The sequence below is a fragment of the Passer domesticus genome, chromosome 14, assembly GCF_036417665.1.
Source record: "Passer domesticus isolate bPasDom1 chromosome 14, bPasDom1.hap1, whole genome shotgun sequence".
NCBI lineage: Eukaryota > Metazoa > Chordata > Aves > Passeriformes > Passeridae > Passer > Passer domesticus.
In genome coordinates this window covers 2674891-2699944 of record NC_087487.1, presented here as the reverse complement: position 1 = coordinate 2699944, position 25054 = coordinate 2674891, and the positions used below count along the sequence as shown (strand labels likewise).

Below are 25054 nucleotides of genomic sequence, written 5' to 3'. Positions count from 1 at the left end.
GCACTAACAGGCCAACTGTGCTCTGCTTTGAAAAACTCAGATACACAGTTGGGTATTTGCCATGTGTAAAAAATCCCATAAATAGGCCTTGCCTGGTTCAAGCCCTGAGGCAGACTCCTCTCATGTCACCTCAGAACTTATTTGGCTGATTTCATAGATATCAAATGTACCTTCTCAGGCTCTCTCTCTCATAGAGGTGGTGCTTTAGAGTATTTTTAAGTTACATATTGTGAATGAAAACATTCTCAGTCCATGGAATTCTGTGGAGATTTTGGAGACTACAGAATTACTTGAAAAATCTGCAGGGTGTTGTAAATGAAATACCAGAGCAAGATAAAAATATATTGTTCTTATTCAAAGAGCAATAAAGGAGGACTCTGGGTGTTCCTCTGCAGGGTCTCCTGTTTCTTCTCTCAGACAGAAACGTTCTCATGTTCTTTCTGCCTTGTCCAATTTTAGTGAAGGAAAATGGGAAGAGGTCCCTGTGGTTTCCAGGAGTGGCTTTCAGGAGTCTCAGCATCCACCAGAGAAGAAATAGATGAAAATTGAGCAGGGAGGCTGCAAAGCCTTGCAGACCAAAATTCACATTTTCTGCCAAGTGGAAAAAGTACTGAAAGGAATGAAGTGTGGATTTTGGAGGAGTGGGAGATGGTGATGGACCTGGGGTGGAACTGGATGTCCAGGCAGCACAAAGCAGCCCATGGTTCTGGGAGAGCAGCTCTGGGCTGAGGGGACATGGGGAAGAAGAACCTCTGGTCTGGGGGAGTGGGAAGATCTGAAAGTCAGAGAATGGAAAATCCAGTGGGATGAACATCATCAGAGCCAGGAGTAGCAGGGGAGCTTCCTCCCTGCTTCTGTCTGTTTGATCTCCACAGATCCCTGAGGGTTCCACTCACAGGATTCAAGTTTGTCCCCAAATGTCAAATTGCAAGCTGCACATGGGGAATGTTTAAGAACTCCTGGCAGTGCTGGGACTCCTCAGAGCCGAGAGCATTCCTGAAGTCCCTGCCTTCATCCCAGCATCAGATGGATGGTGCAGGAACAGCTTGGAAGGCTCATTTGGAGAGCTGTGCTTCAGGAACATAAACAGCATCTGAAATCACAAACTGACTTCAAACACTCCCAGCCAAAGCCAAGCTCAGAGAATGTTTGTACCGGTTGTGTACACTCCAGTGCTAATTTTCTGTAAACACAGCAGTGTGTGCTCCTCTTTAGTGCTGAAAGAGTGGGGGTTTTGGGTTTAATTTTGATTTTAATTTACATTACTTAGCTATTATTCCTCAGGGAAAAGCAGCATTTGTGTTTCTCGTGGCTGCATATCTGTTCAAAATGGCCTGGGAGCTGTTTGAATTCAGTCAGTTCCATTTCTCAACTCAGTTCCTGTTTAATAAATGATCTTTATTTATTCCCTCTTTATGGGCCCAGCTAATATATAGTCTTATTGAGAAGCAGAACTGATTAAAGCACCCTAGATCCCAAACTTCTTGAACGTTTAACTTGATGAAACAGGAGCTAAGCAGTTCTCAGTAGCCTATTCATGTTTAGAGCTGGCACAGGCTTTGAATAAATTGCTCTAATTTAGATTAAATTAGGAATAGATTAATGTTTGCCAGTGTGCTGTGAATTGCAGGGAGGCAGAACAGCATTTATATTGTGCTTATTAGTTTTCATTTCTTGTTTTATGGCTGTATTTACAGTTGGCTTGGCAGAGAAGTGGGAACCTCCTGGTGGAATTCACACAGGTTTGGGTGCCCTGACTTCAGCCTGGGCCCACAAATAAAGGGTTGTGGGGGTGCTGCTTGTGCTTGGAAACATTGGCACCTTGAATTTTGGTTTTCACCAGGGGACTTGATGGCTAGAAGGAACTGGGAGAAATTCCATGTCATGTTGGAAAAGTTGTGATAGGTAAGGAATGTTCAGTGGAGGCAGAGCAAGGGCCTGTAGGAACAAAAACTTGGCTCTTTTATGAGAAATACACAGCACACATTAATAGCAGTTTGCTGTCCTCCACCTGTATTATTCCATATTTATTGTCCCACTGCAGAAGTGCAGTGAGGTAGGATGTGTGTGGAAGGCTCTGAGTCCATTTTATCACTTCTGGCTAATCCTGAATTCCTGAGAGAGTTTCTCAGTCCCATAAAAGTCTCTTGGCCACCAGAAAGGCTGATTGTTAACACCAAACACACCTCCCTCAACAGCACTGAAATCCTCCCATTCCATTCTGTTTATCCTCATATTTTACATATTCCTGGCAGCTTGGCTGGGTGATGTCATGTCAGGAGTGCTTTTTCTGGGAACAAAGCAGTGCTGCTGGCTCCTCTGCCTGCCCCTGCCTCCTGCTCAGAGAGGAAAACACAAATAATCAGGAGTGGATCACGAGGGCTGTTGTTTTGAGTGGCTTTCCTTTTTCCATCCCTGGATGAGTGGAAGGGAGGATTAGCTGTAGCTTGATATCCGTCATGACTACCAAAGGCATTTCCTCTGCCTTTATTCCTCATATCCAGGGCTCTGAGGATTGACAGGAACACCCTTGGTTTGTAATTGATCCCAGGCTCGTGTTGGAAAGAGAAAGATCAGATTTTGTCAGTCTCACACCAGCAGGGAGAGCAAACACGTGGGCCTGGTCTTAATTGCTTGCTTATATTTCAGAGTTGCTAAGTTGTACAGGAATAGCAGAGACAGAAGAATGCCATTTGGAGAGAAGGGACAGGGTTGGTTTTCACTTGGGCTGAGAGGGTGACAGAACTTGTGATGATCTGGAGCTGGGAGAAACTCCTGGTCCTTATTGCCAAGATAACCTGCATGGGCTCCTGGGGTTTATTCCCTAAGGAAATGCCATAAATCCAGCACAGAAATGTAATTGTTAATAATGTGTGTTCAGTATTGAAGCCAGCTGTAAGATGTCACTGTCCTCACTGGGATAGAACAGCCTGGAGTGAGGGATTCTTGTTTCCCTGGCTGTTTCCCCTCTCCTGTCATCTCTCTTCTCCCCAAAAAGAAACTCAGAGTCTTTAAAGGACAGATGGATTCTGTGTGGTTTTCCTGGTCGCACGTCAGCACTGGAGGTGTTGAAGGAAAAGAAAGAGGGAGAAAAGTCATGCCTGGATCCAGGTGACAGCTGACTGGGGATGGACATTCCACCTTGGCCCTTCTTCAGCCCCAATTTACATTTATAAACTGCTTTCAAAACTTTTCTTGGGCATTTTTAACACTGGTCTGGGACCACAGCAGATCCACATTGAGATGTTGCACCTCTTGCTGTAAACCCATCGTGCACTTCTGGAGAATAACCTTCAGTCCTTGTGTGCTGGGAAGTGCACCCCAAATTCCCAAGCTTCTGTGCTGGGAAAAGCAGTTGTATTCTAAAAATACTCACAGGGTTCCCTTTTTCTGTTAGAGTTAGAAATATGAGGAAGCAAGTGAACAATACAGGTTTAAAAATAGAAGAAAAGTCTTAATTAAGAGTTTATAAGATTCCCAAATATCTCAATACTCCTCTAGTTCTATAGAAATGGGTGGGTGTGAGGTGGGCAGCAAGGAGCTGTGGCCTTTAGCAGAGGAATCCAGTGGAATTTAATAAAATATCCAGTACCACACCTAACAGTGCTGCTCTGTAGGTGATTATAGACTAAAAGAGTAAAGGAAGGTTTGAGGGGATCTTCTCTCGAGTAAAAAATATTAATTGTGTAGCTGTAAGCCTAAATGGAAGGAAAAGAGAGTGTGGTAGATATGTGTAAGAAACAAGTAGTTAAATAAGCCATGAATAATTAGTTTAAATAAGTTTTCTAAAGAGCTTGGACAAATAAGGACAATTTTGACAGCCAGCAGCTTGCTCAGCCTCATCTGCTGCGGCTCCAGTTTGGCAGAGCTGGTGCTGCCAAGTTGTTCCAAGTGGCAGCAGCTCCCAGACAGAAGATGTCCCACTTCCAGGGTGGTTTTTGGAGAGAGACAGCCATGCAGGGTAACTCTGAGCTACTGCCCCTGTGTCCTGCAGTGTCCCAGACAGGGACAGGGAGGCTTGTCCAGAGGCACTGGGGTGAGCATGGCAGTCACTTAGAGGGGACACTGCAGGTGAAAGTCAGGGTTATCTGTGATCTGGGAGCAGCAGCAGGATCTGTGTTTGCTGGGTTCCTTGCTTTCGCTGCAGGCTTACTGTGTTGTTCCTTGGAAAATACATCCTGAAAGAGTCGTGCCATGGTCATGGAATCCCAGGGTGGTTTGGGCTGGAGGGACCTTAAAGCCCATCCTGTGCAGCCCTGCCATGGCAGGAACACTTGCACCATCCCAGGCTGCCCCAAGCCCCTCCAGCCTGGCCTTGGGCACTGCCAGGGGTGCTCTGGTCCTGCTCTGCCAGCACAGCAGTGATTCCTGCTCTGCCAGCCTGCAGGATTAGGGGGGATTGTTGGGATTATTGGGGATTATTTGGATTATTGCAGCCTTCCCAGAGCTTCAGCACTGTGTGACCCTTCCCTTGGGAGTGCCAGCTGAGCATCCCTGTGGGAAGGGACGGGAAGGAAAGGGCACAGAGGAGTTGTTGGCAGGGCCCAGGGGAACTTCAGAGGCATCTTGAGCTCTTCAGGTGTGCCAGTGGCTGTGCAGAGCTGAACCCTTTGCTCAGGCCATGGGATTTGTTTGTCACTGCTCCTCAAGGGCTGTGCTTGAACAGAACTCTGTTATTTGGGAATAGAGTCACAGCTCTGCTGCCATTGTTAAAGTCAGATTGCAGAACACTCTTGCAGGCTCTGCTGCTCTCAAGAGATTTTTTTTTAATTCTTCAGAGGAGTTCAAGTGATGAATATTCACAGTAAGAGGAAACTCTGGCCAGGGTTCTTTGGGGGCACTTCCAGGCAGATTTTCTGTGGGTTTTGGTTTGGATTTTTGATCCTTTTTCTTAAGGAGTAATTGTTAAAAAATATTTAATTCTTTAAATAATTGAATAATCACTACTGAATTTGAAGGTCATACCCATCATTTTACAATATGTGTTTTGGTTTGAATTTCTTTCCAATGACACAATGTGTTTCAAAGCAGTTCTGAACTCCTTGGGGACAGGTGAGGTGTGCTTGGCTCATTTCCCTTTTTTTAATAACCTGAGTCTCATGACTGAAATCCCTGCAGGGCTTTTTCCCCTTTCCCTCCTCCCCTGGAGCTGTGGATGTGGTTGGAGCCAGGGGGTTCCTGCTCCTTTTCCCTGGAATGCGTCAGCAGGGCCGTCACGCCTTTTTAAGGCTTGTTTTGTGAGACAGGAAAAAATCAAATTGTTTCCTCTACACCAAAGCATTTCATGGTGAAACGGGAATGGGAGGAGGGCTCGTTATCAGGAGGGGTTTTATGACTTCCTTTAAACCACAGGCTCCCAGTCAGAATGTGTTTATCACTATTTTTATATATCCCAGTTTATTGAGCACCCAGCAGTGCCCGCTCGCAATGTGAGACAGAACCAAATAAATGCCCTAAAAATCACAATCACTGAGTGGCAGGCAGACACTTGCTTGTTCTGGATTTTTGGGGAATTTTTTGCACTCAATTTGTGCCTTGAGTGAAGAGTAAATAACAGCTCTTGCTCCCAGTGGTGATGTAAATTAATCTAAGGCAATTAAAAATTTAAAATAAGGCTTTTTCCTGCTCTGAGCTAAACTTGTCGACATAGAGGAATAAATTAGGAAGAATCTCCATTTCATTTATGAGGAAAATGAGGGATATTGGTAGGGGAGTGTCTGTTCCTCAGCGTGGGGGTTGAATTTGGGGTTTTAAGTGTGTGAGGAACAGCATTTATTGCAAGTGTTGAGTGGGGTTCTTGCCCTCAGACCTCTCCCTGCAGCGAGGGGATCCAGGGAAATGCCTGTGTGGGGTCAGCCCTGGGCCCCTTTGCTCCCTGGTTCCTGCAGGTGTCATTCCCAAGGGATGTCCTGTTTGTCTTTCTGACACATTTCCAAAATCACACATTCCAAATTCCACACAGCTCCAAATTTCCAAAATTTGAGTCCACAAAGTTCTGCAGTTTAAATTAGTTCATGGAGAGTAATTAAGTGTACAGAATCCTAAATTGGAGGGTGTTTTCTGTTAAGCAGGTGTGGATCTGTGTCTGGCACCAGAGGGATACAGGTGATGGTGGCTGGCTTTGGAAGTCCAGGAGATTCAGGACATTTCTGTTCATTCTATAAAGCAGAAATTACTTTCCACATCTGTTCAGTCTCTGTTCCAGCTCTGCACAAAAGCATCAGTTTGTGGAGGGAATCCCAGAGATTTCTTTAAATGAGTTTTCCCAAGGGGAGAAGTTAATTCCATTATCACAGCTGATCTGGTGAGACCAGCTTCAGCACTTGGGCTGTTTGTCTGGGAGAAATCACTTGGGCCAGGTGACGTGGCTTTGTTTGAGTGTGCTGTCACTCAGGGCACTGCTGGCAATAGCCAGGTGATGGAAATTCATGTTTTAAGCATTTGAACAAGGACAACAATTGGATACAAGCAAAAACATGGAGAAAAAATAGAGAAAGTAAAATTTTGAAGGGTGGTGTGTAGTGTGAACTTACTAATTTTGTTATTTCGTGCTCATTATTGCACTGCAGCCAAGTTCTGCTGTTATTTTTAAATATGATGAACATAATGAAATCAGTGGCATTTGATTGTGGCTCTTTGCAGCATCACAGCTGCTTAATCCTGATCTGAGCTGAATCCTTCCATGGGGACACCATGAACCAAAGTTCAAATTTAAAACAGTGCAGTAGATAAAAGAAAAAGTTTCAAAGTCTTTATTACCTTTCTGGAACCAGTTAAATAGATTTATGGGAGAAATATTATTGATTGAGTACAGTTTTATATGAATACCTCAAGTCAAAATTAAACATTTGATGCCTCTTAGGAATTTTTTTCTTAGGGAATACAGTTAAAATATTAGAGGTGTTGAGATCTGAATGTCCTAGGTAATTTTTTTTTTCAAAAAAGGTTTGTTGGCAAAATAGTTATTTGCTGGTTTTAGTTATAGTAGATCTTTGTTGCTGAAATAATGTTTCAAATCTGTTTCAAATCTCTAAAATCCACCCTGAAGTCCTTCCAAGGAGGACTTTCTCTTCTCCTCCCCTATGTATGACTGGTGTCCCTGTTCCTTGTGTCCCCATGAATGATTCCATTGGGAAGGTCCTTCTCCTGCTGGATCCATCTCCTCCCTTGGAGGTTCATTGGTTCCTGGGCGTTCCCAGCCCACTGCTGCTCCTCACCCCCTGGTGCCCCTCAGGGACTCCTGGCTCTGGTTCTGGCTGGGCTGGCCCTGCCTGGGGATGCACTCAGCTCCCTGCTGGGTGTTTGGGCTGGGAGCTGCTCCAGAGCTCCATGGGCTCCAGGAACACCTGGATCCCCCTGGTGCCTCTCCTGCTTCTGGAATCCCAGCGTTCTCCTCGGGCAGGTGTGTAACAAGGACCTGCAAACAGCCTGGACATGACCTTTCAGCAGCTCCTCAGCTGTTTGTGCTCTGAATGCCTGCATTCCCACAGCCCTCAGAGGCAGGTGGTGGCACTGCCAGCTGGGCACCCAGGGGGTTGGAGTGTCCCCAGTGGTTCAGATAAGGCTGGAGCAGATAACATTCCTGTCCCCTTTGTGCTGGAGCTGATGGTATCACTGGAATGTTGTTGCCAAACAGGAGGAAGCCTGGATATGCCAGTGGGGGGAAGGCAGGAAAAGGGAAATTGAGCACAGCATGGAAAGTATTTCCAGTGATTTCATAACAGCCACAGGGTTCAGGGAGTGGATTTCAGGTGTGGCTGGCTTGTTTAGAAAAGATCTCCTGGTGGCCCTGGAGCAGCTCTCTGGCCTTGCTCCCTCTCTCTGTCACCCACGGTTTTCCTACAGGATGAAAAGGTGGGGTCACACCAGTGCACCCACCCCATGGACACCTTCACCTCTTGGGTGTCACCAGCCCAGTGCTGGGGCAGCTCAGACCTTGTCACTGACTGATTGGAGTCCAAATCCTTGTGGGTATTTGCACACCCTGCAAAGTGTTTTGATAAAGTAGTGTAGTGTTTGGTGTCTGCTCAGCAGGAGCCCCGGGAAGGGCAGCTTGGTAGAAGGGCTGGAGGATCAGCAGCTGGAGTGTCCTCTCACCTGCATCCCTGGCATTCCTCTGGGCTGCCTAGGCTGGCACTGCTGCTGTCACACCTGAGCAGCACAAACACATTCCTGTGTCCTGGAATGCTGTGGGACGTGGGGAAAACCATTTCCTTAGGGAAAATCATTTCTAGGGCAAAGTTAAAAACTTCTGCTTCTGATGTGGCTGGGAATTGCTGCCTGCCCTGCAGTGGCCAGGATCAGGGGTGGAACTCTGCTGCCTGGAGTTGTGTAGCAGCTCCAGCATCCCTCTGGTCCCAGTTCCTCCACAGCAGCAGATAAATTGTGATGCAAAGCACAAGTCACTTGCTGAATGTGCTTTAAAAAAATGAGATTCATGAAAGCTGTGTAGGAATAACTGCAGAGAACAGTCCTGAGTTGGATTTATTGTTTAAAAATTATGGAGATGTTAGAAAGAAGAGACTTGAGTTGCTTCTTCCGTAGTGCTGAAAGCTGGAAGGGACAAAGCCATTCCCTGATTGGTGTGAGAGCCAATTTGGGTGTAATTGCTCATTAACACAGCTCTGACTGCTGAGCTCTGCTCACCAGGCTGGGGGTGATGAAGGGAAAGACAGGGAAAAAAGGAAGGAAATCCCTTAATCTTTGGGGGACAGCTCCTGGCAGCCCCAAAAGTGTTGAAGTGCAGTGTTTGGGGCCCTGCTCACCTCACCTGAGGGGTTTCAGGTCCTTGCTGCTCTCTCTGGGTCACAGCTGATTTTTCAGGCATCCTTAGGGTTTTGTCTGTGAGTGTTCTCCTGTAAAGCTGTGGGGAGGAACATTCCTGCCCTGAGCCTTGCACGAGCATGGAGCTGGGTGTCTGCTCTCTGGGAAATCCTGGCAGCTCTCCCAGACCCCTCAGCTCTGTGTGCACATCACTTCACAAAAAATGGATCAGTTTCATGATACGGGAAGAAAACCACACAAATACGTGGGGATGGGGTTTAGATGAAGCAGATGAATTTAAAAAATATTCCACTCAACTCAACTGAATGAATTTTAATGATGGGTAAGGGGTGGATTTTGCATCTAAACTGTGTAATTTGAAGCAGATCACCTGACAGTATTGCCAGGACAGGTAAGAGAAAGCCAAGAATGAGTGTTTGGAATTGGAAGTCAAGCAGGACAGTGGGAAAAGTGCTGAAAGCAATGGGCACCAGGCAGTTCCATCCCTTGTTCCCACTGAGGAAGGAGGAGGTCAGGTGCAGTGAGAAGGTCTCCAGTCCAAGGGAGCTGATGACAAGGGCTGGGATTCAAACACAGGGAAAGCCTGCTGTGATATTGGGTCAGCCCTGGAATGCCATTGAGGAGCAGGGACATGCTTTGGGAAGCTCCCCTGGCCCTTCAGGGCTCTCCTGAGGGATCTGCAGCAGCACGGGACTCCTGGGGGAGTGGGGCCCTGCTGAGGCCAGAAGAGCTGAAAGTGGTGCATTCCTGCAAGAAATCCAATTATGGGACATGAAAAAGGGGGGGTTAGATAAAAATAGATTTTGCAATGGATGTGAAATTAACAGTGTCATGTATTGATCAGGAGGAGCTGCTGGAGAGCACTTAATTGGGATCTTTAGCTATTAGAGTATGGAAGGGATAATTAAGGAGATACCCTGGAGTATGTGTCTCTGTGGTGTGTATTTGGAATACCAAAATGGTCCTGGCTCTGGGATCTGTCTCCCAGTTCTGCCCACAGACTGGTGCTGCATTGAACAAATCTGATAAAACCCATGGCTGCTTCTTAGGTGTCTGTCAGGACCTGCCCAAGAAACAGAACAGAAAAAATGAGAGTTCTGCCCGTTGAGGAACTCCCAAGCTGATGCTTGGGTAGGCAAGGGGCTTTGACAATTTAAAATCAGGTTGTTGCTGTTGGAGACTCCTCAGTGTTTTCCCCTGAAGGTTTGGTCATTCAGACAACATTTTCTCCTTTAGTCAGGTTTTTTGGGAGGTTTTCTCATTGTGTATCAGAACACAAATCCACATGTTCTGGTGGAGATGCTGCAGCTCAACAAGCTCTTCTAGTCCTGAATTTCTTTCTGGGGAAAAGCACAGCAATTTTACTTAGTTTCCATAATTAATGAAAAAATAAATGTAGTTGGCAGCACGGATTCCCATGTGGAAAATGTCATCAGGTGGCTTAAGCTTGGTAAATAGTTCAGAATGCAGAAAAATTCCATGTATCCTGAGCTTTGGGGGTTTGTTACTAATTGTGCTGCTTGGAATACTCGGTGGTAATTGAGGTCCAGCTGCTCAGAATCTCACTGGTACATTTACTGGCTGGATTGCTTTAATAGGATTTGGAGAGAGAGTGCCTCTTCCTATGGTTCAGCTTTGCTGTTAAATCACCAACCTTTTAATGCAATAATCCTGGATTTATCCTGCCTTGGAGTAGCAACACAGGAAGACATGACTGAGGCTAAAAGTTTGGAGAGTGTGGATATAATCCAGAGCAACAGATATTTATGTTTGTTGGTCACTGTAAAATGATGAAATGGGGGCTGTGGGACAAAGGAAGATGGCAGGAAAACAGTGGGAGAAGGGCTGAAATTCCAGTGCCATGGGCAGCAGCAGAACCCAACCAGGTCAGGACTGCAGGGTTTGGCTGGATGAGTTTGCACTGAAAGGAATTCTGTGTATTCATCTGTCATTTTGTTATTACTGAGGTCATTTAAATGAACTGTGCATGTTAATGAGCTACAGTAGGAAGTGAGCTCTGGGCGTGCATTTGAGTAATTAACAGAGTCGGGTTCGGCTGTCACACATGGCATTACAGGTGCTCCCAAAGCAATGACACTGTGGTTTGCTGCTGGTATCCTCTCCTGAGGTCTATTTTACCCCAGTTCCACCCTTCCCTCCCCTGCCACTTCCATCACAGTGGAGATTTGGTCTGCTTGCCTGACAGTGCCGTGTCCTGTACTCCCCATTAGTGGTCAGTAGTTACCTCTGCCTGCATGTCAGCCTTCAGTTTAATGGCCTTTTTTGTGTGTTCATTTTCTTCTGTTTCCCATCGTGGTTTTGTTTATTTCTTTTACGTTTTTTTTTCTTCTGTTCTCTTTTTTTTCTTTTTTTTTTTTTTTTAAACCGTGGTGATGTTTGCCCTTCATATTCCCCAATGTTTGCACATGCCAAGATGTTGCCATCCCAACATTACCTCCCACTTCACTGACCAGTGCCACTAATGACCATCTAGCACCAGCCACAGCGGGACCCCTGCCCTCCGCCCCGCGGGACGTCGTGGCCACCCTGGTGTCCACCCGCTTCATCCGGCTCACGTGGCGCCCGCCGGCCTCGGACCCGCAGGGAGACAACCTCACCTACTCCATCTTCTACACCAAGGAGGGCATCAACAGGTAACTCCTGGGGACGGGCTCTGCTGGGCTTGGCTGACTCGGCCTGAGGCGGGGGGTTGTGTTCTGAGCTGCCTCCTTCCCGGCCCTGCTGGAGGGAGGGCTTGCACAGGCTGTGCAGGAGTTTCACACTCCTGGAGGAGCTGCACAGGCAGTGCAGGAGTTGCACAGAAAGTGGAGGAGTTGCACACTCCTGGAGGAGCTGCACAGGCTATGGAGGAGTTTCACACTCCTGGAGGAGTTGCACACTCCTGGAGGAGCTGCACAGGCAGTGCAGGAGTTGCACAGAAAGTGGAGGAGTTGCACACTCCTGGAGGAGCTGCACAGGCTATGGAGGAGTTTCACACTCCTGGAGGAGTTGCACACTCCTGGAGGAGCTGCACAGGCAGTGCAGGAGTTGCCTGGAGGAGTTGCACACTCGTGGAGGAGTTGCACAGGCAGTGCAGCAGTTGCACACTCCTGGGGGAGTTGCACAGGCTGTGGAGGAGCTGCACACTCCTGGGGGAGTTGCACAGGCAGTGCAGGAGTTGCACACTCCTGGAGCAGTTGCACACTCCTGGAGGAGTTGCACAGGCAGTGCAGCAGTTGCACACTCCTGGAGGAGTTGCACACTCCTGGAGGAGTTGCACAGGCAGTGCAGCAGTTGCACACTCCTGGAGCAGTTGCACACTCCTGGGGGAGTTGCACAGGCAGTGCTTGAGCATGGTTGCATTGGCTGCAAACCTTCCAAGAGCTGCCCCCTGCCTTCAGCAGCCTGCCGGGGCCAGAGCAGCAGGAGTGCCCCAGCTCCTCAGGGAGCAGGGGAACATCCCCTGGAAGCCGTGCTGGGAGCAAGAGGCACATCAGGCTTTGAAGCCCTGCAAATCGCCCCTCACTCAGGGCAGCTGTGTGGGGGTGTTGGTTAAACCCCGTGCTCAGTGCTAAATGCCAGCTCCCTCCTCAGAACTGCAGTAAACAGAACCTGGGAAATGCCTCCCAATCATCACTGGTGATGTATTATCCCAGTGGATGATATCAATCCACCCCCTCTCCTTCCTGATGGGATCTACTGCTCAGAATTACAGTTTCAAATTGTGATAAGTTTGAGGAAGCTGAAGTGAACATTCATTTGGAGCAATGCTTAATTAATTGCAGATTAGCTTATCAGATTTATTACTCAAGGGAAAATTATCTGTTCACTTTATTGATGAGAGTGTGAGGCACAAAGTCATTTGGAACAGAAAACACTCCAGAGGGGAATTCCTGCTCTTCCTCAATCCTATGGATAGACATCTTGTCCCGGCTCTTGGCAATTAACTGAGGCAATTTGTAACATTTTATTTGCCTCACAAATGTTGTTTTTCTGTTACTCCCTTAATTTGGTGATATCCAAGGTGCTCCAGGCCAGGCCAGATGTGGCTTGGAGCCCCCTGGGGCAGTGGGAAGTGTGCAGGAGCACCCAAATCCTCTGAGGGTCTGAGCTTCCAGCTGCCTTGGCCTCTGCTGGCTCAGCTCCCTTCAGTGTTCAGGGAGAGGAGACCCAGGGCTGTGGCAGTGCCTCCTCACCTCTGCCCCCTGGACTTATTGGAGGGGGGATTCTGCCCTCTGCCCCTCAGGTGAGCCCCCCCTGCAGAGCTGCCTCAGCCGCGGGGCCCAGCACAGGGAGGACGTGGAGCTGCTGGAGAGAGCCCAGAGGAGCCCATGGAGATGCTCTGAGGGTGGAGCCAGGCTGGGGAGCTGGGGGTGCTCACCTGGAGAGGAGCAGGCTCAGGGAGAGCTCAGAGCCCTGCCAGGGCCTGAAGGGGCTCCAGGAGAGCTGGGGAGGGGCTGGGGACAAGGGATGGAGGGACAGGACACAGGAAATGGCTTCCACTGCCAGGGGGCAGGGATAGATGGGATATTGGGGGAGGAATTGTTCCCTGTGAGGCCCTGGCACAAGTGCCCAGGGGAGCTGTGGCTGCCCCTGGATCCCTGGCAGTGCCCAAGGCCAGGCTGGATGGAGCTTGGAGCAGCCTGGGACAGTGGGAGGTGTCCCTGCCATGGCAGGGGTGGCACTGGATCACTTTTCATTTCTGTTCCAGCCCAGCCTGTTCTGTGATTCCAAGGGGAGCACTGCCAAGTGAGGAGGCAGCAGTGGAGGGACATTTCTGCTTCAGGGGCTGCCCAGTGTCACCAGCCATGGCTTGTCCCACCCTGGCCTGGTGACAGCACGGGGCTCCCCTGGAGGTGGGAGTGAGGGGGTGTCCCCTGTCACACCCCTGGGACCTGGGGGAGTCTGATCAGATGGAAGTTACTGTCTCACACAGCTGCAGGGTTATTTCATCCCCATGGCAGGTATTTATTTACTTCACACTCAAGGCAATTCCCCTGGAAAGGGAGTGAAAATACAAAAGTGCTGCAGGGAGGTTTAATTCTGGGGAGCTTTAGATAAGCACTCAGGCAGAAGAACCCCAGACTTGAGGATTTAGACAGAAAAAAAAAGAAATAATGGCACATTAAAAGAATAAAAATGGCACATTGCTGGTCTGAGGTAGTAAATTACACATGTGGGATGTTGAAACACTGCTGAATTCACAGTTAACTGTGGTGTGCTTCAGACACAGCAAATGGAGTTTAATTGTGTGTAATCACACTCAGAATGCCTCTGGAGCTCCCTGCCAGCCCCACAGCTGGCACACACAACATCCACTGCCTAACAGCTCCCCAAAGTTGCTGTTTTAGATGTAAGTGCAGCTTTAACCTTGGCATTTCCAGCCACGCTCCTGGGCTTGCACTGAAGGCTCTTTGGGTGCTTCAGAGTTCCTGTGAGCCTGGGCTGGAGTTCCCAGAGCTCCTGAACTGGGATTAGAGAGGGGCCATGGAGCAGTTGTGAGGATCTGCAGGGTACTGCAGTCATTCCCAGGCCCATCTGCTTGGTGCCTGCTATCCCAACCTGAGCACGTTGGAGAAGGTGCTCCAGGCTCCCCAGGAACAGCCATAAAGGAAGGATTCACTCAGCACTTAATTAGATTAATCTCTCCCTCTTTTTACCAAGCTGTTGTGAAGCCACATCCCTGGTTATTACTGAAAATTTGCAATACTGTGACATGTCTATTTATTTTTGGTAGATGTTGTCTTTCTAGTAAAATAATTTTTTTTCTAATTTTAAATAATAACCTTGGTTTGCTGATTACCATTTTTTCTTCGATCAAATGAGGGAGTGCACTTGCACTTGAGACAGAAAATGCTATATTTTGCATGTTAATGGGAGCTGGATGTCACCTCACAGCTGTGAATCCATTGGCACCTAGGCTGGGCTCTCACATCCCATCCTTGTAGCTACAGCACGCCTTAAAGGAAGCTCCACTTGGAAACGTGTTTTCATGAAAATGTTGTGCTCAAAGTGGAAAAATTAGCAATGAAAATTAATAAAAAGCTGAAATAAATGAAGCTGTTTATGCAGTGCCATTTTAGCTGAGCTCATGAAGGGGAACATTCTAGAAAATGGATGTAAATAGATATTTAGTTACAGAGAGTGCATTGTTCCCCTCTATAGATACAGTTTAATAGTGCAGAAACCAACAGGGATTTCAGAATGTTTTCAGCCAGGTTCTGCTAAATCAACCACACCAGTGGATGTAAAAAAAAAAAAAAAAAATTAAAAATGGGAGTTTTGGAATCCTGTTTCCCTGATAGAAGCTGAAGCAGAGTGGCTGGAGGGGAGGAAGGGGGGCCTGGGATGGCTCTGCTGGAGTTCCCATGTCAGAAGTGCTTTAACAAGTGTCACTGGGGCTGGGGCTGGCCCGTCCCTGCCCATCCCTGTCCTGGGGGAGCCTGGCAGCCCAGAGGGGCTGCATGGTGCTCAGAGCAGGCACAGCCCCCTGCATGTGCTCAGAGGGAAGTTCAGATTGCTCCTTTGGAGTTCTTGGCATTGCCAGGGAGCTCCTTCCCAGGGCAGGATGGATGGCATTGCCCACACACAGCCCCGAGCAGCCCAGGTGCAGGGCAGTGCCTTGAAATAAAGGCTGCCCTTGGTTTAATGATTGATCTCCTAATGTCCCCCTCAATCCCTGATAAGAGCAGCTGGAGTTTCCTGGCTGGTGTTTGGCAGAGGCCCCGTTGTGCAGGGGGAACGTCGTGTTCCGGTGCCAGGGCTGGCTGGGGGTCACTGAGCAGCAGCAGTGCCCCTCCTGTGTGCTGCCAGCTGGGCTAGGGCTTCCAGCTCAGCGTGCTGGCCTGACGTGCCCCTTCCCATGCCAGGAGTGTTCCTCTGTGGGCTCTGCTACCCTGCACCTGCCTCCAGGAGTTGCTGGAGTCGGAATTTTCACTTCATCTCCACTCTGTGTGGAAGCAGTGGCAGTGCCATGGCTGTGCCCTGGGTGTTCCACACAAATCCAGACACCAGCAAGGAGCTGAGGCAAGGCTGGAGGTAGAAGAGCATGTTCAAACAGCTCCTTTGAAAAATCCCCCAAAAGCAGCCCCACAATATTAACAGGAATGCCCTAAATCTCGCCAGACTGCTAAAATAGTTTCTGTGCTGGCTCCTGAGCTGTAGGATAAACTGTCACTGGGAATTATCACTTGCTGTCACAGGAATAACAAAGAAACCACTCCGAGTTTGTGGGTGTCAAGTGTAATTTATTCTGTTCCTTCAGTGCATTCGGTTTTGTGCAAAGGGAAGTTGCAGAATTGGGAGCAGTTTGTCAGCAGCACTTCTGGCACACGCTTGTGGTGTTGTGCAGGGAGCACAGTGCAAATCCCACACCATTTGCACACCGGCTATGTTCAGATGGGAGCAGCTACTCCTCATTTACTAATGCTGTCTGTGCCCAACCCTTTTGTTTCCCAAAGGGAACGTGTGGAGAACACGAGTCGTCCTGGAGAGACGCAGGTGATGATCCAGAACCTGATGCCAGAGACAGTTTATGTGTTCCGGGTTGTGGCCCAGAACAGGCACGGCCCCGGCGAGAGCTCGGCACCGCTCAAGGTGGCAACGCAGCCCGAGGGTGAGCCAGGATGCTCCTGGAGTTTGCCTCACTTGGCATTGATACTGATTTTATGTTTTGTTCTCCCCATTCACAACCTTCCCCAGAATCTGATGTTTTTTTAAAGTTGTACCTGTGGACCACATTTTCCAAAGATTGTGCATGTCGGTGGGATTGTGGGATTTATTGTCACCATTAAGAACTGATGGGACATTCCTTGCTAAATTCTCTAAACTGTTCTAACAGGAATACTTTTTGCTATTACTTGGCATTTGCCTGAAGTTTTCTCTTTTTCAGTTAATGGTCATTAAATGAAAAAGAGAAGACTTCAGGCAAATGCCAAGTCACTTGGTAGGGTCATTTTAGATGAAAGGGAGCAGGATCTCCTTTGGAAATTTGGTCCCACCTTCCACCCTGCAGTGGATCCATGTGGAATGTCACAGTGGGAAACCCCCCTTTTCCTGGGGTGCTGGCCAGGCTGGGCACCCCGGGCTCAGGACTGAGTGTCCCCCCCTTGTGTTGCAGTCCAACTGCCCGGCCCCGCTCCCAACATCCGCGCCTTCTCCAGCTCCCCCACCAGCGTCACTGTCACCTGGGAGACGCCGCTCTCAGGCAACGGGGACATCCAGAACTACAAACTCTACTACATGGAGAAGGGACAGCACACCGAGCAGGTACAGGGCCTGCTGCACCCCTCAGACTGCCCCGAAGGGCTGCGCACACCTGGGAGGGTCTGCTTTGCTGACAGACTGAATGCTTTAGCCTCAGCTGTGGGGTTACTTAAAATCAGATTTCCAACATGAAACGTTTGTGTCTGGGCTGGGAATGAAACCCATTTTATTGGCGATGCCCTGATTTGGTATTTGTTAACATCAAGTAGCTTTTGGGGAGTTCCATCATACCACGAGAGGAGGGGGCAGAGAGCAGCCATGTCATTACTGAGCTGTTCTGGTGCAGATGGTATTAAAGATGTTTGCACAGTTATGGGCTGGGTTTTAGCAGTTCAGGCTAAATACTGATATTTGGCATGATCCCTGATCCAAACTTTTTTGAATTCTTGGACCCAGTGATTGATACTTTGATATTGCAGACCATCCAATTAATTTAATTTTCTTAGTATTCTGATGAAGCATTTGGTGTGTTCTGTAGAAGTATGGGCTGCCACCTGAGAATAATGAGGATTAATCCCAGTCACCCAGCCACATTCCCATCTGATTGTATATCAGTATCATTCCAGCTTTAAAAAGCAAAGGGAAGAATATTTTCTTAGCTTTTAAATATTTTTATATCTGTTTTTAAATAGGGCTGTTGCCTTTTGTGCTTCTACATCTCACTATATCTATCTATATATATATATATATATACACATATATATATCAGTATTACAGTGATATATATTCTGATGGTTTTGAGCATTTCCAGGTCCCTTTTTGTGTCCAGGACCAGTGTCCATGTTAGGATTTAAATAGGACAGGGAGAATTTTCTCCAGGAAACTCAGAGCTGGCATCCTCCCAGGTCCTGGCTGTGCCTGAAGGTGACACACAGGACTCGCTCCTGCTGTGGGTTGTGCAGGAACTCTGTGGCTGGTGGCACTGCAGTGATGCCTTGTGAAGGCTGACCTGGAACAGAGACTGGACTGAGCTAAAGAATGAAGTAGGGATTTATTAAAAGGATATCCTCAATAGATCCACCTTGTGAAAGCTGACCTGGAACAGAGACTAGACTGAGCTAAAGAATAAAGTAGGGATTTATTATAAGGATATCCTAAATAGATCCACCTCGTGAAGGCTGACCTAGAACAGAGACTAGACTGGGCTAAAGAGTAAATAGGGATTTATTACAAGGATATCCTCAATAGATCCACCTTGGGCAGCACAACCCAAAATGTCCACAGAAAAAGACAACCCGTCACAGGGTCCCACACTTTTATAAGTTTTGGTCCATTTACATATTGGAGCTAATTGTCCAATTACAGCTCCAGCTCATGAAGTCCCATCATTTTTGTTTTCTCTCTGGTCCACGTTGTTTGTGCTCTTGGGTCTGAGATCTGGATCATTTGTCCTTGGTCCCCAGCTAGAGCAGGAATTGTTTTGTCTCCCTGCTCTGTGCAGAGAGCTCACCATCCCCTAATGTGAATCCCAGACCCACACCCTAAACCTGAAAAACAGAAAAGCTAAAAGCTGAGGCATCAGCAGAGCTGACCGAGCTGCCGGGGGTGTTGTTGGGGCAGGACGTGGACGTGGCGGGGCTGTGGCACACGGTGACAGGGCTGAAGAAGTTCACCGAGTACAGCTTCCGCGTGGTCGCCTACAACAAGCACGGCCCCGGCGTCTCCACCCACGACGTCGTGGTGCGCACGCTGTCCGACGGTAAGGCTGCTCCACTCCTCTGCTCTTTGGGCTTTTCCCAGCAATTACCACTGATGTTTTTGCCTGACATCTGGGAGAAATGATGAGGACTTCATCTTATCAGAAGGCTAATTAATTATTTTATTATACTCTGTTATTCCATACTATATTACATTATATCTAAAGTGAATCTGCCAAGCACTCAACTGCCCAGCATCTCGTGACTGTCAGTGACAGTCCCAACACACACCTGGATTCAACTGGCCAATGAATCAAAACCCTCACACCAGAATCCAATTGTCAGTTCCCTTCAGGTAAACAATCTTCCACAATGCCTTCCACTTGTGAACAACACAGGAGCAGTAAATGAGATAAGAATTGTTTTTTCTTTCTCTGAGGTTCAGAGAATGTGAATCCCAAAAGTATTCTTGGGAAGTTGTGTCTTGCTTTTCTCTGTGAAGAGCAATGTGGTTACACTATCTGGTAATTTCCGACAAGTGAATCTTTAACCAGGCTTTTATGGGGTTTGTTCATTGTTGCATGTGGGTGTTCATGGTCAAAATCCCCCCGGGGGCCTTCCAGAATTGGGTGAAGGAAAATTGCTACACCTGCAGAAGGGTCTGGGATTGTGATTCCAGAACAATGGTGTCCTTCATTCCAGCATCAGCCATTTATTTCATGGGTTATTGAGCCTACATTGAGCATGGACAGAAAAAAAATACACTGAAGGCACCAACTCCAAATTGTTTTCTAGGTTCTCTCACATATGGAGAGACTCTTGGTTTTGGAGTGGTTCTATCTTAATTGTGTTCCTGTGTTTGCACTGCAGCACAGATATTGTTAAATGCATTGCACAGAGTGGTGAGAGCAAGATGTGAGGTCAGTATTTTTTATAAGGCAGATAAAGAGGTGATGTGAGCAAACAGAGTTACATGAGCAACTGCAGAGTGATCAGAGAAGTTTATACAGAAGAGCACTCAGAGGGAAAAGGAGCAGAGCCTGGAATCCTCTCCCTGGAGTGACCAGGAGCAGAGAGGAATATTGTCCCAAGCTCTCTCTGGGTCCAGGTTTGTTCCTGGGGCACTTCTTGACTTGGCAGTGGTTTCTGGGTATTTGCTAATTCAGTTCCTCTTCCATGGGACTCTGTCAGCATCTTCTTGAATCCACAACATCAAGTGGGCAAAGGTTCCACAGATAAATTTCCTCTGAAAAATCCCCCCTTTCTGTCTGTTGTGCCCCTGCTCTGTGTTGGGGTCCCTTGTTGCCTGGGGCTGTGCTCCTGAAGGAGAGAATACTCAATATCTACTGGTTATTCCTCTGTCCCACTCCTCATTCTGTGGACCTTTGCCATGGTTTCCCTGGTTGATCCATTTTCCAGATTCCAGTGACACAGGAGTGGTTGCCCATTTCTCCTGTGGAAGCTGATTCAACCTTTAGTGCCCTTTTCTGAACTTTTCTCCAGGTTCCTTTTCTTCTTTGTTTTAAAAACTCAGGTAGGGGGGACTACACAAAGGTGTCAGTGAGGCATTACTTGCATTTGAGGAGCTTTCTGGGCTCTTCTGAGCACCAAGAGGAATCAGCCTGAGGTCTTTGTGCAGTTCTTCACCACAGGATCACACCCTGGGATCTCCCCAGCTCATCTCCCCCCTTCTTGCCTTTCTTTCAACGAGCACTTCCCTCCCATCCCCTCATTGCTTAAAAGTGAAGGGATTTCCCTTGAAAGATGGGGAGATCCCTGTTCTGCTCCTATTCTGCTCCTGCTTTCTCAGTTTCATGCTGTTTTGTTACTTTGGTTGACTTGGTGGAAGTTTCTGACCCAGCAGGTGCAGTTTGAGTGGTCCCATTTTAGTGCTGGCACCACTTTGCCACCTCTGGTACCAAGATAAACTGGGAGAGGTTACAGAAGTCTTGCAGCTGTTTCATTGCCCTGTTCCTTGAGGATTCCTGGATGGATAACACATGGCCCTGGCAAGAGCCTGCTGTTCCCTCTGTCTGACTCCTCCATAATCCCTTCCACTGGCACTGCAGTTGGAGAGACCATGGGCATCCTTTGGAGGGTGTCAAGGAAACCTCTCCTTTCCCTTCCCCTCCCTACCCATGCAAAGAGAAACTGGGGTGGCCTTGCCTTTGTCTTTTTCTGCCCTACCTGACCATTGGCTCACTGGTTTCCCTAAAGGGCTGCCAGCTCCTTGGTTCTTTGAAGAAGAATTTATTATTAGTTGCAATGTCATTTAAAAGTTTTCCTGGATTTCTTTCTTCTCCAGCTTCAGTTTTTGCACTTAACCTATAGGTCTTACTTTCTAAAGCTCTCTGGAGGATGTCATCTTGCTTCTTACAGTCTCATAACCCTGGCAAGCTCTCAAATCTTTCCAAAATGATGCACATTTTCCTCCCATGTTTTCCTGTTGTAGTGTCCAGGAGCAATCTCCATGTCCCCTGAAGGGATTTCTCTCTAAGCTTCCTTTAGCCCTGATTTAACAAAGCATCTGCATTTTTATGTAGGTTTTTGCTCCTAATCTGCTCCAGAGCCTTGTTGCAGGGATAACTCTGCAGGTATTACCATTTGAACCCAGGTTTATGTGCTGCTCCTGAGGATTGCTTCTCCTCTCCTGGAATTCCTGATCAGGGATTACAGCTGGGAGTGGACTCTGAGCCTCAGAGCCTCGTGGAGGCCCTTCCCTCACAGTCTCTGAGCCATCAGCATGTCCTGCTGCTCCTGCCAGGCTGCGTCCACGTGCTGTCCCCTCCAGGAGATGCCTTTCAGAGCAGCTGGGGCTGCCCCTGGATCCCTGGCACTGCCCCAGGCCAGGCTGGATGGGGCTTGGAGCAGCCTGGCGTAGCAGAAGGTGTCCCTGCCCATGGCAGGGGTGGCACTGGAGGAGCAAGGGAAGCTTGGCTTTGTGTCCTCTCCTCTCCCCTGTGCTGCCCCTCAGGGCCCCAGCTCTCCATCCTCAGCTGTGCTGATTTCAGGCTCAGCTGGGCTGGCAAGGGCAGGCAAACGCTGCTCCTCTCCATTTCTGCCGTGGGCTGGTGGGTGAGGGAGGTTTCACCCATCCTTTACAAACTCTTCTTGCACTTCATGCCCAGGGGGCTTCCCTGGGATGTTACTGTGGATGGGCTGAGTTATTTGGAAGATGAATTCTGCAGGCTGGAGCAGCCCTCATCCCTCTTTATCCCTGTGCTCCTTGCTCATCCTTGTGCTTCCCTGGAGCCTCCCCTTCCTGCCAGGGGGCCAATGTTTGCTGTGGAGCCACAAGGAATTCCCTGCTCCCAGGGTTTTTCTTGCACTCCCTTTTTGCCTGGATTTCACTGCCATGGGGAGTGAGTAAAGAACAAGCAAAGAGTGGGAGTTCAAAGGCAGCCCCAGTGTCTGAGATGCTCTTCACCTCCTCACTGTCACAGGGCCCTCAGAGGTTTCCTGTTACAGAAATCAGGATAACAAAATCCAGACCATAAATTTAAATACGGGTTCCCCTGATCAAGCAGTGTGTTCAGTAAAGATTTGCCTTGGGAAAGAGCTGGCTGGAATATACTTTCTCTGAGAGTTTGAGAAGTGCTTTTAAATATAAACCACATTTGATTTAGATAGGTGTGCAAATAAAGACCTGAATAAAGAGTTATTTCTTCAGGATGAAAGTACAGAACCCTCCTTAGCCATTCACTGTGTCAGAAAGTACCTGTGGGAGGATTGGTAGTTCCTTTATCTGCTGCTTAAACCAAAATGGTTTGTACTTCCATAGCAAATGAGAGCAGAGAGTAGTTGGGTGTGGAAATGCAATATTTGGAAGTTTTGGGGTTGTAATTCCTTTGATGTTTCCAGTCCCCAGTGCTCCACCACAGAACCTAACGCTGGAGGTCCGGAATTCCAAGGTAAGCTTGGAGCGTTTCCTGCTGCCAGTGGGTAAATAAAAGGCTGGGGGGGTCTTAGATTTGCCACATTTGTGGAGCTGCTTTGGTTCTTTTTTTCTTCCCATGCAGCTTTTGAGCTCTTTATGGAGAATATCTGAATGGAGAATATATTTCTGAATCTCTTTATGGAGAATATCTGAATGGAGAATATATTTCTGAATGTCTTTATGTAGAATATCTGATTGTGGGGCTTGGAGAAACTGCATTCCAGCTGTGGGCTGGCCATGGTGGGATGCAGTGACAGTGCTAATGATGGAGGGATTTATTGAGGCTGGAAGGATCAGAGCTGGCATCCCTGCTCACTGCTGCTTGCAGTGTGGGCACACACAGTCACACTTCTGGAGTGCCTTGGGCCCTTGACAAAATGAAATATTTGGCCATTGTGCCTTTGGAATTGCACGTGGAGTTTATTTTTTAAAGCTTTCCTAAAGACTTTTTCCCCAATCCCTTGCTGTGCTGCCTTTCCCAGAGCATCCTGCTGCAGTGGCAGCCCCCTCCTGCCGGGACCCAGAGCGGGCAAATCACGGGCTACAAAATCCGCTACCGCAAAGTGTCGCGCAAGAGCGACGTCACCGAGAGCGTGGGGGGCACCCAGCTCTCCCAGCTCATCGAAGGTGAGCAGCACCTGCCTCCCCAGCTGCCTCTGGGGGCTCAGGGACAGGAGCCCGTGGGTTCCTACAGAGTCCTGTCCTCCCTGGCTGTGCTTAGGGGACTCAGGGACAGGATCCCGTTGGGTTCCTGTGGGGCCCTGTTGTCCCTGGGGTCCCTGTCTGCGTTTGGGGGGCTCAGGGACAGGATTCCACAGGTTCCTGTGGGCTTCTGTCCTCCCTGGCTGTGCTTAGGGGGCTCAGGGACAAGATCCCACTGGATTCCTGTGGTGTCATGTCCTCCCTGTGTTTGGGGGGCTCAGGGAGAGGATGCCATTGGGTTCCTGTCCTCCCCGGGGTCCCTGGCTGTGTTTAGTGGGCTCAGGGACAGGACCCCATGGGTTTCTGTGGGGTCCTGTCCTCCCTGGCTATGTTGGGGGGCTCAGGGACAGGACCCCATGGGTTTCTGTGGGGTCCTGTCCTCCCTGGCTGTACTGGGGGCTCAGGGACAGGACCCCATGGGTTTCTGTGGGTCCTGTCTTCCCTGGCTGTGTTTGGGGGACTCAGGGAGAGAATCCCATTGGGTTCCTGTGGGGCCCTGTCTTCCCTGGGGTCCCTGGCTGTGTTTGGGGGGCTCAGGGACAGGATCCCATTACATTCCTGTGGGTTCCTGTCCTCCCCAGGGTGCCTGACTGTGCTTAGGGGGCTCAGGAACAGGATCCCGTTGAGTTCCTACAGGGTCCTGTCCTCCCTGGCTGTGCTTAGGGGGCTCAGGGACAGGATTCCGTTGGGGTACTGTGGGTTCCTGTCCTCCTCAGTGTCCCTGTCTGTGTTTGGGGGGCTCAGGGAGAGGATGCCATTGGGTTCCTGTCCTCCCCAGGGTGCCTGGCTGTGTCTGTGGGGCTCAGGGACGGGATCCCATGGGGTTCCTGCCTTGGAAGACAAACAGAAGCAGCTCCCAAAGGAGCTTTGGGGTCCTGTAGGCTGCAGGTGGAGCCTGGGGCCTGGTGACCTGATTCCTAGCCCTGATTTGGCTGTGGATTTGCTAAGGGACTGGATGATTCCTTATAAAATGTTTAGAAAAGGCCTGGAGAAGGTGGCTGGGCTCACTGTGTGCCCAGATGCCAGAGATGAAGGTGAAGAGGGCAGAGGAGCAGGGGCTGGGCAGGGTTGGCACAGGCACCTGGGCCCAGCTCTGAGCCCTGGGGATGGCTGACCTCAGGCTCCGTGGAATATTCTAGAGGGAATGCCTGTCATCCTTTTGTACACTTAAAAACCCAGTCTAGTGCATCACTTAGTGTCAGTCAGGTGTTGCTGGCAGAGCTGCAGTTCTGTTCAGCAGAACAAGCATGAGAGCAGCAGCAACACCACATTGTGTTCCTCTTTAAAATCTCTGTAAGTGAATACTTGGTCAAAAGAGAAGAAACTGGGAGATTCTGGCAGAGTTTCTAACAAGATACTCTGATTTTTTTCTCAGCAACTCCAGCTGTGACTTAGCAAGTCTCAGTTTTCTCACAGAATTGAGATATTCCTGTAATTCCAGTGTATTTCTGCCAGCAGCAAAACCTGCTGGAGAGGTTCAGTATATCAAATCTTGAGTGCTCTGATTTTTTAGTACAGACCCTTACATGCACTAAACAGGTGTGAGTTTGCTCACCTGCTGCCTCTGTGCCACCCCCAGGTTTGGTGATGGTGGCAGTGTTCCTGTTCTTAAAGCTAATTAATTAAACTAATTAAGAGCCCGAAGTTAAAGCCTGGCTGCCAACAGGCCCTCGCAGTCCCTTCCAGCTGATGCTGTGAGGACAGTGGGAGTGGAAGGCTGGGTTATCCA

At 48.7% G+C, this 25054-nt stretch overlaps 1 protein-coding gene across 7 annotated transcripts in view; it reads left to right on the top strand.

The window, feature by feature from the left end:
• Positions 1-25054, top strand: part of NEO1 (neogenin 1) — a 173645-nt gene that overhangs the window by 117306 nt on the left and 31285 nt on the right. For 4 of the 7 annotated variants that reach the window (XM_064389447.1, XM_064389446.1, XM_064389445.1 and 1 more), the window contains exons 8-13: positions 11219-11438; positions 16245-16399; positions 16904-17052; positions 18610-18748; positions 22548-22597; positions 23106-23250. In XM_064389447.1, the coding sequence (XP_064245517.1) occupies positions 11219-11438; positions 16245-16399; positions 16904-17052; positions 18610-18748; positions 22548-22597; positions 23106-23250 (858 nt within the window). The remainder of the gene's footprint in view (positions 1-11218; positions 11439-16244; positions 16400-16903; positions 17053-18609; positions 18749-22547; positions 22598-23105; positions 23251-25054) is intronic. The other 3 variants (XM_064389450.1, XM_064389449.1, XM_064389452.1) reach the window with 1 other exon arrangement.